Source organism: Brachyistius frenatus, unplaced genomic scaffold (assembly GCF_029030835.1).
Source record: "Brachyistius frenatus isolate BFR_SWC_R1_liver_20210118 unplaced genomic scaffold, ASM2903083v1 Contig_325, whole genome shotgun sequence".
In the NCBI taxonomy this organism is placed as follows: domain Eukaryota; kingdom Metazoa; phylum Chordata; class Actinopteri; family Embiotocidae; genus Brachyistius; species Brachyistius frenatus.
Genome location: NW_027210924.1, coordinates 41,538 through 55,295, shown reverse-complemented (window position 1 = coordinate 55,295; position 13,758 = coordinate 41,538). Strand labels below are relative to the sequence as shown.

Below are 13,758 nucleotides of genomic sequence, written 5' to 3'. Positions count from 1 at the left end.
CATGACAGTTTATGTTAATGTGTTTTTCAGGAGGAAGAACCCAGCAAGAAAGTTCAAGACAAAGAGAAGAGTAAAAACAGAAATCGAAGAAGAAGAAGAAGAGGAAGAAAGGACACCTCACGTGTTAAAGGAGACGCAGATGTCCTCACAGAAACGGACAAGAGTGAAGCTGCCGAGACGACGAGCAGCCAAACTGAGGAGGGCGCGAGTGTGGATCCGCAGACCGACAGTGAACAACGATGTCGGACGGATGTGAAGATGGTGCAAGCTGAAACTCAAACGAAGAGACCTATGGGTACAGATATGTCCACGCAGACTCCGGTTGTTCATCAGAAGAATCAGGAGTCGCAGACGGACTCTCAAGACGACGCAAAGGAGAAAGAGACTCAACCGGCTGCTGAGACGCAGCTGAAACAAGACCGACGCGTCCCAGAGACCGAAAATCCAGATAAAGACGGAGCATCGTCGGCCGAGGACCAAAACGCAGAGAAGGAGTCGAAACCCAAAGAGGAGACTCCTTCCGCAGGAGTCTCAGGCGATGCAGCAGGAACAGACGCTAAACTGAAGTCTTACGCCAAAGCCCTGTCTGGAGAGAAGGGAGGTGAGAAACGGTCCAGCGCCGCAGCCTCCAGGACGGCAGATAAAACATCTCCGAGCGCACGGTGAGACCGGTAGTAACATCTCTATAAAACACCGAGGATCAAACCTGACATCTGAACGAGTGTTTTTCTCTCTCCAGTGATCGAAGCCCAGTGAGACCTCCACCCGCTCCGCCCACGTTCACCTTCCACATCTACGCTGTGCTGGACAAAAGGTTTCGATTCAACCAAGAGTGTGACACGCTGACATTGTGTTATGAAGGAGGATATCTAAACCTTGAAAAGAAACATTTTGTGTGAGTATTGATTATATTTGTACAAGTTGCACTTTAAATGTAAAGTTTTTGAAGGGGTTTCCAGACTATAATCACAGCCATTGACGACAACTGTATACATTTGTACAACTCACTATTTAAATTGTGGGAGGAAGTAGTTGAAGTCTTTATATTTAATATTTCCTTTGCAGTCAGTAAAAATCTGAAGTGTTTTACTAAAAGTTCAATATTTTATCTTTAGTGGACAAAAGCAGGGAGGCTATCTGGTGGAAGCAAGTCTCTCCATCGAAGAAAGCAACTTGCCGAGAGGCAAATTGCTGACTTATTGGTATGGAGTAAACCAACGACACAAAGACCTCACAGGAAGCGCCATAAGACATGTTGAAATTCCACTGGACCCAAACGTTAAAGGTAAATATCAACCCTCCACCGGTGGTTCCTGCCTGTTTTCACGAACTGACCACTAACCTGTTTCACACAGAGCTGCACCTCTATGAAGGCTTCATCTGTCGTTATGAGGAGCAAAATTTATTCCGAACTGGCCTTCAGATGTTTGTCGGGAGGAGATCCAAAGGTGATGAGGTCTCAGACGCCTGGCACGCCGCCGCCACATCTCTGCTGAACAGAATCTTCCAGAAATGGACTCCATCCGATAAACAGAGCACCGAGAGCCTGTCTGACCACTTGCTCTATTTCATGAGAAGCCTCGGTTCTGCTCATGTGAGGATGGTGTACCTGGACGACTCACACCCTCCTGTGGTCAAGGTCGGTGCAGTGAGAAGAGTCAAAGCATTTTCCCTCCAGTATCCCACCAGTAACAAATGTTTACTTCATTTTTTTATTTACAGGCTTCAGATCTGATTTCAGAGACTCTGGTTCAGATCTTAAGAGGAGAGCCGAAGGAGAAGTTCCCGGGCGGCTGCAGGAACGCCGGGCCTCTGGTTCTGGGCCTGTCTGTTTTCATGGTGACCAGAAAGTGCTCCATCAGCCTCGGAGTTGGAGGCTTAGCTGACCTGTGTGTCCTGGTGTCCTCGGAGACGGCGATGGACCAGAAAAACCTGGATGGGCTGCGAGCTTCTTTCGAACATCCACAGCAGTACGTTTTCCAGCAGCTTTAAGCTTTAACATGAGTGGAAAGTCATTCTTGACCCGGTTTGCTTCTCACTGTCTTCCTTCGCTATGAAGATTGCTGTTGGATCGCACCAGCTGTTTATATACAGTAACAGTTCACCATTAACACTTCAAAAATGTCTTAGTAGTATATAACTGTTGCTAGAAATTTGTAATAAAAAAAAAAAAAGAAGTTACCTAAGCATTGCCAGCTGTTAACTAACTTCCAAAACACCATGACTTTGTCTTAGTTATATTTGCAGAGAAGTTTTATGTTTTTGTAGAATTAGAGTGGAAATGAAGGATGATGTCCAACATTAATGGGCTTCATTGATTATCGTGAAACTGGATCCAGGTGACCTGCCATTCAATTTCTAGCTGACTTACCTAAATTTATCCCCAGAGGAAGACCATTATAAAAAGGGGTTGAAAGCCCTTTAAATAATAAGTTGAGGCCTTGAATTAGTTTGTGCATACTTGTGACTGTAAGACAGTTGAAGGACTCCGTTTGTTCCCCTCAGCACTGTGTTGGGTCTGATCAACCACTGTGCCAACGTCAGGGTGGCGGAGCTCGTCCTGCTCCTTCCTCTGCTCTTCAGACTCCGGCAGCCGGGAGCTGACGCAGGTAAAGTGGGTCCATCTGTGGAGGAGGAGGACTGGTCCGGACTGAACGGTATCTCTTTCAGCAGCTTCAGAGAGAGCGTACAGTCCTACTCTGACAAACGGCGGTGAGTCTCTCTCCCAAAACTTTCTTTCTTTCCCTGAAACGATCATATTCACTGGAAGTATTTTTGTTTGTTTTTGAATCACAGGAGGATGCTCTCTCTGATCCAGAGACACTTATCAGCGACCGACGAGGTGCCTCTGCTCCAGATGAGCTGGTTGTCTCTGCTGGCGTTTCAGGATCTGCCTGAATATTCAGACCTGACGGGGATTCATGCAGAACACCTGATCCAGAGTCTGCTGTACAGGCTGAGGAAATGTGGAGAGAGGATGGATCAGAACAGAGTGCAGGAGAACGTGGAGGTTGGGAAATAAATCAGAAAATCACAATCTTAACTCACAAAATAACATCTTCAAATGTATGTTAATCTTTGTTCTTTCTACGTGCAGCAGGTTAAAAAATCCTTGACCCACATCCTGCTGAAGGTAGACGAGCAGAAGAGCAGGTAACAACATCGGAAACATGTTCCGCTGAGACCTCTTGTTTTTTTTTTGTGCTTCCTGTGACTCCATCTCTGTGTCTGCAGAATGATTGAATCGGGAAACCTCAGGCCGGCCTTCATGAGCAGTGTCAGCGTGGCGAAGAGAATGTGCAACATCGTGCAGCTTGTCCCGTGGTACCCGGCCGCCGTCCTGTCCTACCAGCTGGTGCTGAAACTGGCGGAGATCCTGGACGCAAAGCTCAGAAAGGAGGTACTGATCTTTTCATTCTGTCTTAGCTGCTTCAATATGGACCGTCAATGTCAACTGATTGTCTTCGTTTCTTGTGTTACAGTCCAAAGAAGACGAGTCGGAGACCTCAAAGCAGCAGCTGTTGAAGGAACTGTTGGATGTGCAGCAGCGAATCAGTGACTGGAGAGACGAACGGCTGCAAAAACCTCTTCTGACAGCATCTAAAACACTCAGCTACCCGAAGGAAATTGAGGTACAGCAGACACACTTCAACGTAAAACTATTTATGAGTTGTTACTTATTTTTTGGGTGGATGAATTCCTTAATTATTTGGCTGTAGATTATTCAAAACATGTCCAATAATGTTTCCACAAAGAGCTTTTAATGTTCTACAATGTAAGAAAATGTGCTTCATCTGAAAAAAACATCCTCAGAATCAGTGAAATGACGTCTGTGTTGAATTTCCAGATGTGGGATGCGCTGCTGAAGGTGGAGTGTTTTAATGAAGAGGTTTCACGCCGCTGGAGGGAGAGCCTGCAGAAAGACCTGAAGAAGAGGATTTCCAAGGTCTGTATGTCGATCAGTGTTAAATGTTGGTTCTGTTTTCAGGGACGTCAGGAGGTCGAGTTCAAACCCTGAACAGCATCGGTTCATCTCATGGTTTCTCTCAGCAGGCAGCTGAGGAGGATAAAGTTGTGGTCTGCTGCCTGGAGTCGACCCTGGCGGTGATGAAGAGAAGCCACGATGTCGTGCGGACTTGTTTCCACGAACTCTGCCACTCTGCGATCAAAACAATCTGCCAGGTACGGAAACATATTCATCGTGTACTCACTGTCTGAAGCTGAAAATGTTTCTCTTCTCGACTTTTCCCACAACAATATGGTTGAAAATTAAAAAAAGGATATTGCCGTTTGCAGAGCGGGAAGGAGGGGGATCTGATGCGAAGCCTCAGCTCGAAGGTCAAAGATCTTCCTGTCGACGTCGTGTCTGCCGTCGTCGTCGAGTCAGCGGCACATTTCAGAGACGACGTCGTGGTGCAGCTGCTCGATCCGCAGTCGGCCATCAACCACCTGCTGTCCAACAGTACGTCGTTACTTCATTCGTTACGGTTATTTACTCGCTGTTATCTGTTTTTATTGTTTGTCTGTTTCGTTCCAGGTGACTGGAGGTCGATCCGGGTGGATGATGCCGCGGGTCAGGTGGTGCACAGCTGTGTGGAGGCGGTGGGGTCTCTGGTGGGGTCTCTGATCGGAGGAGACGTGCCGCTGGGACGCCTGCAGACCTGCCTGAAGCATAAAGAGAATTTCAAGAAGCTTTACCAGCAGTGTACGAACCCTCAGCAGCTTTAAAACACCACGAACACCCCCTGATGACTCCATCAAAAACTGCATTTATTAATAATGTCTTCATCGTGTCATTTAACAGACAAGAAAAACCCCAGATCTGTGACGGTTCCCGTCAGCGCGGAGGCGGTTTTGTCTCAGAGAGAAAAGGATTTCAACTCTTTCATGCAGCGGAAACAACAGATGGACACGCTGATGAAGATGATAGCAAAGGTCACAGAGAGCATCACAGGTGAGTTGAGCTGAAGGACTTTCTGTGTCATGTTGTTGTTTCCTCCACTGACGTGTTCTTTATAAAACCAGTTCCTGAGATGTCGTCTCTGGAGCAGCAGCACGGTGCAGATCTCCAGACCGTGAGCCTGAACCAGTTGCTGCTCGTTCAGTCTTTCGACGCCGACGGGAAGCTGAAGACGACGGGTCCTCCGCAGATCCTCTGGTACAACGCCAGCATGAATGTCCTGAAAATGGCCAGCGAGATGCACAAACTGCATCGCAGCAACCTGATTCTGTCCTCCTGGGTGAAACGGGCCGCGTCCTCGGCGTCGGCGATGCGTCCCTCCTCGGCTCCTGTCCCGGTAACCCTGACGCAGATCTGCGACATCATCTGGAAGCCTCTGCTGGCGGAGTTCTCTCTGCTCGGCGTCAGCGTCGCAGATGCAAACATCACTTTCGAGCAGCTCGAGCAGGTTCTGGTGGACTCTGGCGACGAGGGTGACGGGAGGCTCATGAAGGAGGAGCTCAATCTGATGTCGGAGATTCTCTCCTCGGCCGCAGGGTTGCGGGCGGAGAAGTGGGTGGAGCTGAGACTCGGTCAGATCCAGGAGTACCGACAGCTCCACCAGGCGGCGGCTGCAGCCAACGCAGTGCTGAAAATCTCAGAGGAAATGAAGCTTAAAGGAAACTTCTCAGAGATTAACACCCTCAACCAGATGGTAATAATCTAATAATCTGACATTAGATTTAAATAGCAGGATTTACAAAAGATTGAAGTGATTTGTATTGGTAATTAGACTTATACTTCTATTACTAACTATAGAAAACAGTTAAAAATAAAACAACTTTTTACTTGAATATAAAATAGAAATAAATATCAAAAGGTTAAAATTGACATTTGTAAGTTAAAACACAAGCACAATGTTTGTTTTTGTTTTTCTAGCTGAAGCAAACACAATATTTTAAAAGTTCTGTTTATCCTTTATTTGGGAAGATTGAAAGAAGACAGACTCAAACCATAAGTTTAGCGTTTGTGTGTGGAAGGCAATGTAACCAGGAGGCAGACTTGTAATTTTTGTTTTTAAAAAGTATATTTTTTCATACTTAACAGGGGGAAGACAGCTTTAAACAGAGGACTCTGGGGTCTCTCAGTGACGACCTGTTTCGCGCCCGACAGCAGCTCTCCACCGTCACCAAGCAGCAAACCGCCTGTCTGGAAGAGTTCCTCGCGAGCCAGACACTCGTCCGCTGGGTCAAAGAGAACCTTAAAAGTAATCAAGCCTTGATTTAAGTGGTTTTAAAAGTTTTGCAGAAGATGCCGGGCTGCTCACTTCTCCGTCCTGTCGACAGATATGAGTGACGTGAAGGTGTACGTGGACCTGGCTTCCATATCTGCCGGAGAGAACGACGCGGAGATCGACCAGGTGGCCTGCTTCCACGACGCGGCGATGGGCTACGCCCCGCTGCTCTACTCCCTCCGTCCTCAAGACGGCTTTGAGAAGTTCATGACGTGCGCTCGGCAGGTGTGGGACACCCAGAGCCGTGACGAGAAACTCCCGGACAAACTGGTACTCGCATCTCCTCCCTTGTACGTCTGGCTGCCGTGGCAACGTGACGCTGATGCTGCTGGTTTTATTTTTTATTTTTTTCAGAGAGAGTCCACTCGATTGCTGAGCTGGCTGAAGGCCCTGAAGGAGACTCACGGCTCGGTGGAGCAGTCCTCGCTCTCCTTGGCTTCTGCTATTAACGCTGACGGAGTTTATCACATAGGATGGTCCGATGAAAACACAGAGAGGGTGAGTGTTCAAACAGAAGATAACAGGGCGTCGCTAACTGAAAGGATTCAAGGCATTTATGAGCCATTTACTGTCTTTTTTGATCTGTTTGCAGAGATGTGTACAGAACATGGTGCAGGTCACTGTGAAAAGGGGCCGAGATCAGAAGAGCTACAAGCTTGATGACCTGCTGGAGCTGCAAAACAAACTGATGCTCATGTCGTCCAAAGGAGAGCACGGCAGAGAGCAGGTCAACAGGTTCACGGAGGTCGGTGACGTTTGCTACGTTCATTAACTAGTGAAAAAGATAATACATAAAACCATCAAAGAGAAGGGAACTATTTGGTAAAGGTCTCAAACTTAAGCTAAAGTACTTCTGCCTGAGAGTGTATATAAAAAAGGACGTAGTCTGAAAAGTGACGCCAATGCAGAACTGCAGTACCACCGAGGGCCGCTAGGGGCTGGCTACAAAAAACTCAATATGGTGTCATTCGTTAAATTGCCTCCTTCTTATTGGTCCATCTGAAAATAATCCCGTCATTAATTAGATATTAGGCCTCAAAAATCTGTATGTTTGAGGCCGCTGGTTGCTGCTTGGATTGAACAGAATAGAATTCAACGTGCCTGTTTTATCCGTCTAACTACACTCAGCCAAGCAGATATAAAATGACGGTATATCCAATCTGCAGATATTGATTGTTTTAGACACCAGAGAGCCGAAGACCTCAAAAGTAGTCAAGCAGCAAGAAAAGTCACGTTATTGACTCCTTCTATGTTTCCTACAGTAATTATGGATGAAATGATGAATTTAAGAATAAAACATGGAAGGAGTCAATAAAGACAGTAGAAGACTTCAGTTTTAAACCCAGTGTGTGAGGTCTACATTGAGATTAACGGTATACACTTCCACACTCATGTCTCTGCAGGTTTTTGAGGGAGTTCAGAGATTGGGCGCCATCCTTCTCCAGATGCAAACGTCCGGCAACATGCTGTTCAGGGAGTGGCACGCCGAGGTCCGGTGCTGCCCGCAGCAGCAGCCATGCATCACAGTCACCTTCCTGTCCCTGAGTGGTAAAGAGATGACGTACTACGGCGAGGTGACGGAGCAGCTGCAGCATCTGGCTCAATCCATGGATGGCTGCCAGGCGGAGTGGCGCTCCTTCATTGGCGAGATGCGCTCCGGCTTCAGCTTGCTGAACCACTACACCTCGGAGCAGATGGTTTATTTGTGCCACTGGATTCACAAAGTGTGTCAACGGCAGGCGCCGGTTCCTCCACAGTTATGGCATTTACTTTTCCCCGTGAAGCCTCAGTGCACACTCGCTGACGTCAGAGTCGCTTACACTCGTGCAGAAAGTTTGACCTTGAAGCAAGACGAACCGGACGATGTCGAGTCTGACGATGAGGATCGCTACTACGAATCCTCTATGGACTTCACTCACACCGAAGAGGATTCGGAAGAGGCTCATGATTTGATGGAGTTTTCCTCTGAGGATGAAGACGATGTTGTCATGAGGTGCGATGTCGATCCCTCTGAGGAGGACAGTCTTGAGAACCTCTGGAGACGATTTAAAGAAGACATGCCGCAGTTCCTCAGGGAGTCCTTGGACATCTCAACTCTGGCCCACTTCCTCTCCTGCCTCTCTGAAATGAATCAGCAGCACCTGATCCGAATCCTTCCACTGGTTTTCCAGGAGGGAAAGCCCAACCTTGTAGTTTGTCCTACAGCGGAGGTTTTCACCACCATCCTGGCTTTTTACGTGGAGAGTCCCGAGCAGCCTCTACCGTCCGCCGATGAGGTGTTAGTCTGCAGAGAGGAAACCACAGAAGAGGAGGTGGAGATCTTCCTCCGCCGAGCTCTCGGCTCCGGACAGACCTGCCAGAAGATATACTCTCTGGTCAATACAGGGCTGCTGGGTTATGACGTCAGCGTGGCCCTCGGGGAGCTCTTCGAGTGTCTCGAGAGAAGTGCCGGCCCGAGTTATCGACTGATCATCGTCAGTCCGGTTGGTCACCAGCACAGATACGTGCCCTCCTTCTTCAGCAACGATAAAGTTCAGGCCGGCATGAGTCTGACAGCAGAGAGGGCTCGGAAATACCTGCATTACCACTTCACGCAACAAAACCTGCAAAACCCTGTCGCCATGGTGTCTCCTGATCAGCTCTCAGTCTGGATGGTGTCATCTCTACGCCCTGCAGTCGGTAAGCATAACCCTAACTGGCATCCCGTTATGAAAATGCTTATATAGAATTTGTTCATTGATGTAGAAGCTGTATTTGGTTTTGTTGAACTTAGCAACGATACCTTTGGCTCCTCCTGGTAGTCGTATCAAAAAGTGTGATCTAAAATAGTGTTTTTCCATTATTAGGGAAATCACTTTACGTGGATCGTTTATTTGAGAAGTTCCAGAAAACATCTCCCAGAGTAAAACACATCAGGATCCGACTGATTGAACCACGTGTTAACGTAGACGCTTTGATTAAAAGTCTGTCAGAGAAACTGTCACCTCTGAGAGAGCAGGATCCTGTTCTCCTGCACATCGACACCGCTGGAGTAAGTATGCAAGCGTTTATACCTGCAGAGACCTCGTTCAGCTGTCGGTCGTACTCGAGGATCCGCCTTCTGTTTTAACATGTGTTACCCCCCCGTCAGGTTCGCTCAGGTCTGGAGGAGCTCCTCTTCCATCTGTTAGTTCTGGGCTGTTTGAGCGACAGCTATGGCATGCTGTGGAGAAGGAACGTGGCTCACCTGATCACTGTGGAGGTCCTGAAAACAAACACATCCCCTCAAAACCAGCCAAAAGAGGTAGAAATGTCTTCAGATCCTAACTTCTGTAAACTGTCTGAAAATGTAGTTTTAAAATGTCATGTTGCGTGTATAAACAACACTATAAACTTGTAACTTTTTAACTCTGTGAAGTTTTGGCTTTCAACAACAGAATAATCTTGTATTTTCACGAGTAGCGTCTGGAAATAAGAGGACACAATTTCTGGGTGGTAAACAAATGCCAAACCAAATTACAAGCAGACAAACATTCCTTGACAAATATTAAAAGTTACTTTATTTTCCATAATCTATACCCGTTTCTCTTGGAGTCTCATACATGTGATTTAAATGCATTAAATTTATCCTAATTTGCAACCAAATTGTTTTTTTTAAAAACAGTGTCCTCTGCTGTTATAGCGAGTTTTGAAATGAAAGGGGTTTTGCCCCTTCAGCAGTTGATTAAATAAATTATCTTTTAATGGGTTTAATTTCCTGCCACAGGTGAGGCTTGGACTTCTAGACACCCTGCCCACCATTCATTGTCGACGTCCGAGAGAGGTGAGGCAGTCGTTGGCCCGTCGAAGGGAACCGGGGAAGAAGACCTTTGATCCGCTCATGGATCAGCAGGAGTTTTGCAGTGAGGGGATTCAGAGACCGTATCAATACCTAAAGCTCTTCAGCCAGAATCTGAATCTGGACCGTTTCAATTACCGGGAAAGATGCACAGCCGGGGATCCCAGCGATTGTCTCGATCTCCTCCTGGCCCACTGTGGTATGGAAGACCCGTCTTGGGGTGAGCTCAAGAACTTCTCCTGGTTCCTCAACGTGCAGCTGAAAGACTGTGAGAACTCGGTTTTCTGTGATCCGGATTTTCTCGCCGATCAGCTGCCCGGTTTCAAGGGCTTCATTGTGAAGTTCATGATTCTCATGGCAAGAGATTTCGCCTCGCCTTCTCTGAACACATCGGATGAAAGTCCCGCGCTGCACATCCAAAACAGTGTGCAAGATGACCTCCTCACCCGCCTGACCATTCGTAAGCGCTGGGAAAACGAGTCCCATCCGTACATTTTCTTTAACGCGGACCATTTCTCGATGTCCTTCCTCGGTTTTAACGTGCAGGTATGTCGGAGGCAGAACACGCTCAATGCAGTTGATCCTCACAGCAAGGAGGTCCTGATACGGCAGGTGATGTCGCAAGAGCTTTTTCAAGGTTTGCAACGGCAAAGGATTTCTCTCACCGAGGACTTTGACCAGTTGCCCCGGCCGGACAAAATCAAAAGGATCTCGTGCGTTGTTGGAGCAAAGAGAGGAATAACGGACAGCGGATTTGATCCTGACCCGACATACGAGCTCACCGCTGACAACGTGATGAAGATGTTGGCGATACACATGAGATTCCGGTGTGGAATTCCAGTCGTCATCATGGGAGAGACCGGCTGTGGAAAAACCCGACTGGTCCGTTTCCTTTGCACCCTGCAGAGGGAGGAAATGGCAGCGGAGAACATGGTGCTCGTGAAGGTGCACGGCGGAACCACAGCGGAGATGATCTATCGAAAGGTGCGGGAGGCCGAGGTGCTGGCGCACAAGAACCGCAGAACCCACAAGCTGGACACCATTTTATTCTTTGACGAAGCCAACACCACAGAGGCCATTTTCGCCATCAAGGAAATCCTGTGTGACCAAACAGTGAAAGGGGAACCTCTGAAGGCGGACAGCGGCTTGAAAATAATTGCTGCCTGCAATCCCTACAGGAAGCACTCACCTGAAATGGTGGAACGTCTGGAACGTGCCGGACTCGGATACAGAGTGAAAGCAAACGAAACCGAAGACCGCCTCGGCAAAGTCCCCCTGAGGCAGCTGGTGTACAGAGTTCACCCGCTGCCTCCGAGCATGGTGTCTTTGGTTTGGGATTTTGGTCAGTTGAGCGATTCAACTGAGCTTTCCTACATCAAGCAGATTGTCTGGAAGAAAATGGCCGACCATCGTTTGCCAGCGGCCTGCAAGGACATAATTTCAAACGTGCTGGCGGCTTCCCAGAAATATATGCGGAGTTGGAAAAACGAGTGCAGTTTTGTGAGTCTCAGAGATGTGGAGAGGTCTATGAAAGTACTAGTTTGGTTTTACCAGCACAGCGAATTCCTTTTCGACAGCAACCCTTTTCTCAATGAGAATTATAAAACACTGAAGTGCTTGATCCTTGCTGTCGGAGTCTGCTACTACCCATCTCTGGTAGCCAAAGAGAAGTACCTGGCTGAAATTTGTGTGTACTTTCCAAGCCCTCTCTGCTCTCCAGCTGCATTGCAGGAAGAGATTTCATCCTGTCAAAACTTCTTCCTTCAGAACATACAGACAAGGGAGACCATCGCCAAAAACGTGGCACTCAAAGAGAATGTGTTTCTCATGGTGGTTTGCGTAGAGCTCCGGATTCCGCTCTTTCTGGTCGGTAAGCCAGGCAGCTCGAAGTCGCTCGCTAAAACCGTGGTTGCTGACGCCATGCAGGGCCAGAACTCCCACTGCGAACTGTTCAAGAAACTCAAGCAGGTTCATATGGTGTCCTTCCAGTGCAGCCCTCACTCAAGTCCTGAGGGCATCATCGGGACATTCAGGAACTGTGCCCGTTTCCAAAAGGACAAAAACATGGATGAGTATGTGTCAGTGGTGGTGCTTGATGAAATAGGACTAGCAGAGGACTCTCCTCAGATGCCACTGAAGACCCTTCACCCTCTCTTGGAGGACGGTTGCATTGACAACGACAAGCCAGATCCGCACATGAAGGTCGGCTTTGTTGGCATCTCCAACTGGGCTCTTGACCCAGCAAAGATGAACAGAGGGATATTTGTGTCCAGATGGGATCCGAGTGAGGATGAACTCGTGGAAACTGCCAAAGGAATTTGTTCATCTTCCAACCAAATTCTCCTGAAAATCAAACACCTGTTCCCGTCTTTGGCGAAGGCCTTCTTGAACATCTGCAACGAGACCTCAAAGAATCAGTTCTTTGGTCTGAGGGACTATTATAGCCTCGTCAAAATGCTCTTCGCTGTAGTCAAATGTACACAACAAGAGCCAGACGGTGAGCAGCTGGTCGAGGGCATCTTGCGTAACTTCAGTGGACAGCCAGAGGGTTTTGACCCTGTTGTATTTTTCCAAGAGGTTCTCCAAGACCTTACAGAAATTCCCAGACCGAGCACCTTGCAAATGGTGAAGAAGAATCTCGACCACGGCACCAACGAGGAGTGCCGGTACCTCCTTTTACTGACCACCAACAATGCGGCTCTTCATATCCTTCAGCAACAAGTCTTTGCCAATGGAGACTGTCCACCACCTGAAATCATCTTCGGGTCGGGATTCCCAAAGGATCAGGAGTACGCCCAGATCTGCCGCAACGTGAACCGGGTGAAAACATGTATGGAGACCGGACGCACTGTCGTCCTCCTCAACATGCAAAATCTTTACGAAAGCCTGTACGATGCCTTGAACCAGTACTACGTTTACCTCAGTGGGCAGCAGTACGTTGACCTGGGTCTCGGCTCCCACAGAGTCAAATGCCGCGTTCACACAAACTTCAGACTGGTGGTGGTCGAGGACCAGAAGAAGGTCTACGAGCACTTCCCCGTGCCCCTCATCAACAGGCTGGAAAAACACAGAGTGGATCGGAGCACCGTTCTGGAAACCTGGCAACACAAGGTTCTCCACAAACTGAAGGAGTGGGTGGACGAGTTGTCGGGCGAAGCCACGCGGGATTTCAAGCTGTCGGACATTTTCGTTGGCTTCCATGGCGACGCCTGCGCCAGCGCTCTGTTGCAAGCGCTAGAAAAGAGAGCGCAAAGAGTTGGAGACAGTCCAGTGAGACAGAATCAGAAGGGCGAACTAAAGAAATCACTTGAGTCCAACAGAGAGAAAGAAGTGACTGAGATGGAGGACGATCAGATGAGTGATGTCATGGACACCGAGGTTGCTGTAGAAGATCAAGAAATTGAAGTGGTGGAAATGAATGATGATGAATCCGAAGCGATGACAGAAAATGAAGAGATGCTGGAGACAGAAAACGACGTTGGGTCTGCTAGAGAAAACGAGGAGGAAGAAGTCTTGGATTTAGCCAAATGTCTCCTGTTGAACTGCGCCACCCCTGACGCTGTGGTGCGACTCAAGTATTCAGATTTAGCAAATCAGGAGAAGGAGAAACTCCAGATGTTGTACTTCCAGCAACAGCATCACCACTCACTCCGAGATTTCCTGGAAGACTTCCTGGACAAGCATCGGGCGTCCAGCAGGTTTTTGGAG

General features: G+C 48.1%; 1 protein-coding gene across 1 annotated transcript in view; it reads left to right on the top strand.

The window, feature by feature from the left end:
• The window catches only part of rnf213b (ring finger protein 213b), a 29,960-nt gene that overhangs the window by 1,020 nt on the left and 15,182 nt on the right, over positions 1 to 13,758 (top strand). The window contains exons 3-26 of the mRNA XM_069723386.1: positions 31 to 662; positions 740 to 895; positions 1,116 to 1,285; positions 1,356 to 1,639; positions 1,723 to 1,970; positions 2,506 to 2,712; positions 2,797 to 3,010; positions 3,098 to 3,153; positions 3,235 to 3,400; positions 3,483 to 3,632; positions 3,848 to 3,946; positions 4,051 to 4,182; positions 4,297 to 4,462; positions 4,538 to 4,705; positions 4,805 to 4,954; positions 5,026 to 5,654; positions 6,047 to 6,206; positions 6,286 to 6,503; positions 6,588 to 6,731; positions 6,826 to 6,978; positions 7,637 to 8,912; positions 9,080 to 9,264; positions 9,364 to 9,516; positions 9,979 to 13,758. Of these exons, the coding sequence (XP_069579487.1) occupies positions 31 to 662; positions 740 to 895; positions 1,116 to 1,285; positions 1,356 to 1,639; positions 1,723 to 1,970; positions 2,506 to 2,712; positions 2,797 to 3,010; positions 3,098 to 3,153; positions 3,235 to 3,400; positions 3,483 to 3,632; positions 3,848 to 3,946; positions 4,051 to 4,182; positions 4,297 to 4,462; positions 4,538 to 4,705; positions 4,805 to 4,954; positions 5,026 to 5,654; positions 6,047 to 6,206; positions 6,286 to 6,503; positions 6,588 to 6,731; positions 6,826 to 6,978; positions 7,637 to 8,912; positions 9,080 to 9,264; positions 9,364 to 9,516; positions 9,979 to 13,758 (9,696 nt within the window). The remainder of the gene's footprint in view (positions 1 to 30; positions 663 to 739; positions 896 to 1,115; positions 1,286 to 1,355; positions 1,640 to 1,722; positions 1,971 to 2,505; positions 2,713 to 2,796; positions 3,011 to 3,097; positions 3,154 to 3,234; positions 3,401 to 3,482; positions 3,633 to 3,847; positions 3,947 to 4,050; positions 4,183 to 4,296; positions 4,463 to 4,537; positions 4,706 to 4,804; positions 4,955 to 5,025; positions 5,655 to 6,046; positions 6,207 to 6,285; positions 6,504 to 6,587; positions 6,732 to 6,825; positions 6,979 to 7,636; positions 8,913 to 9,079; positions 9,265 to 9,363; positions 9,517 to 9,978) is intronic.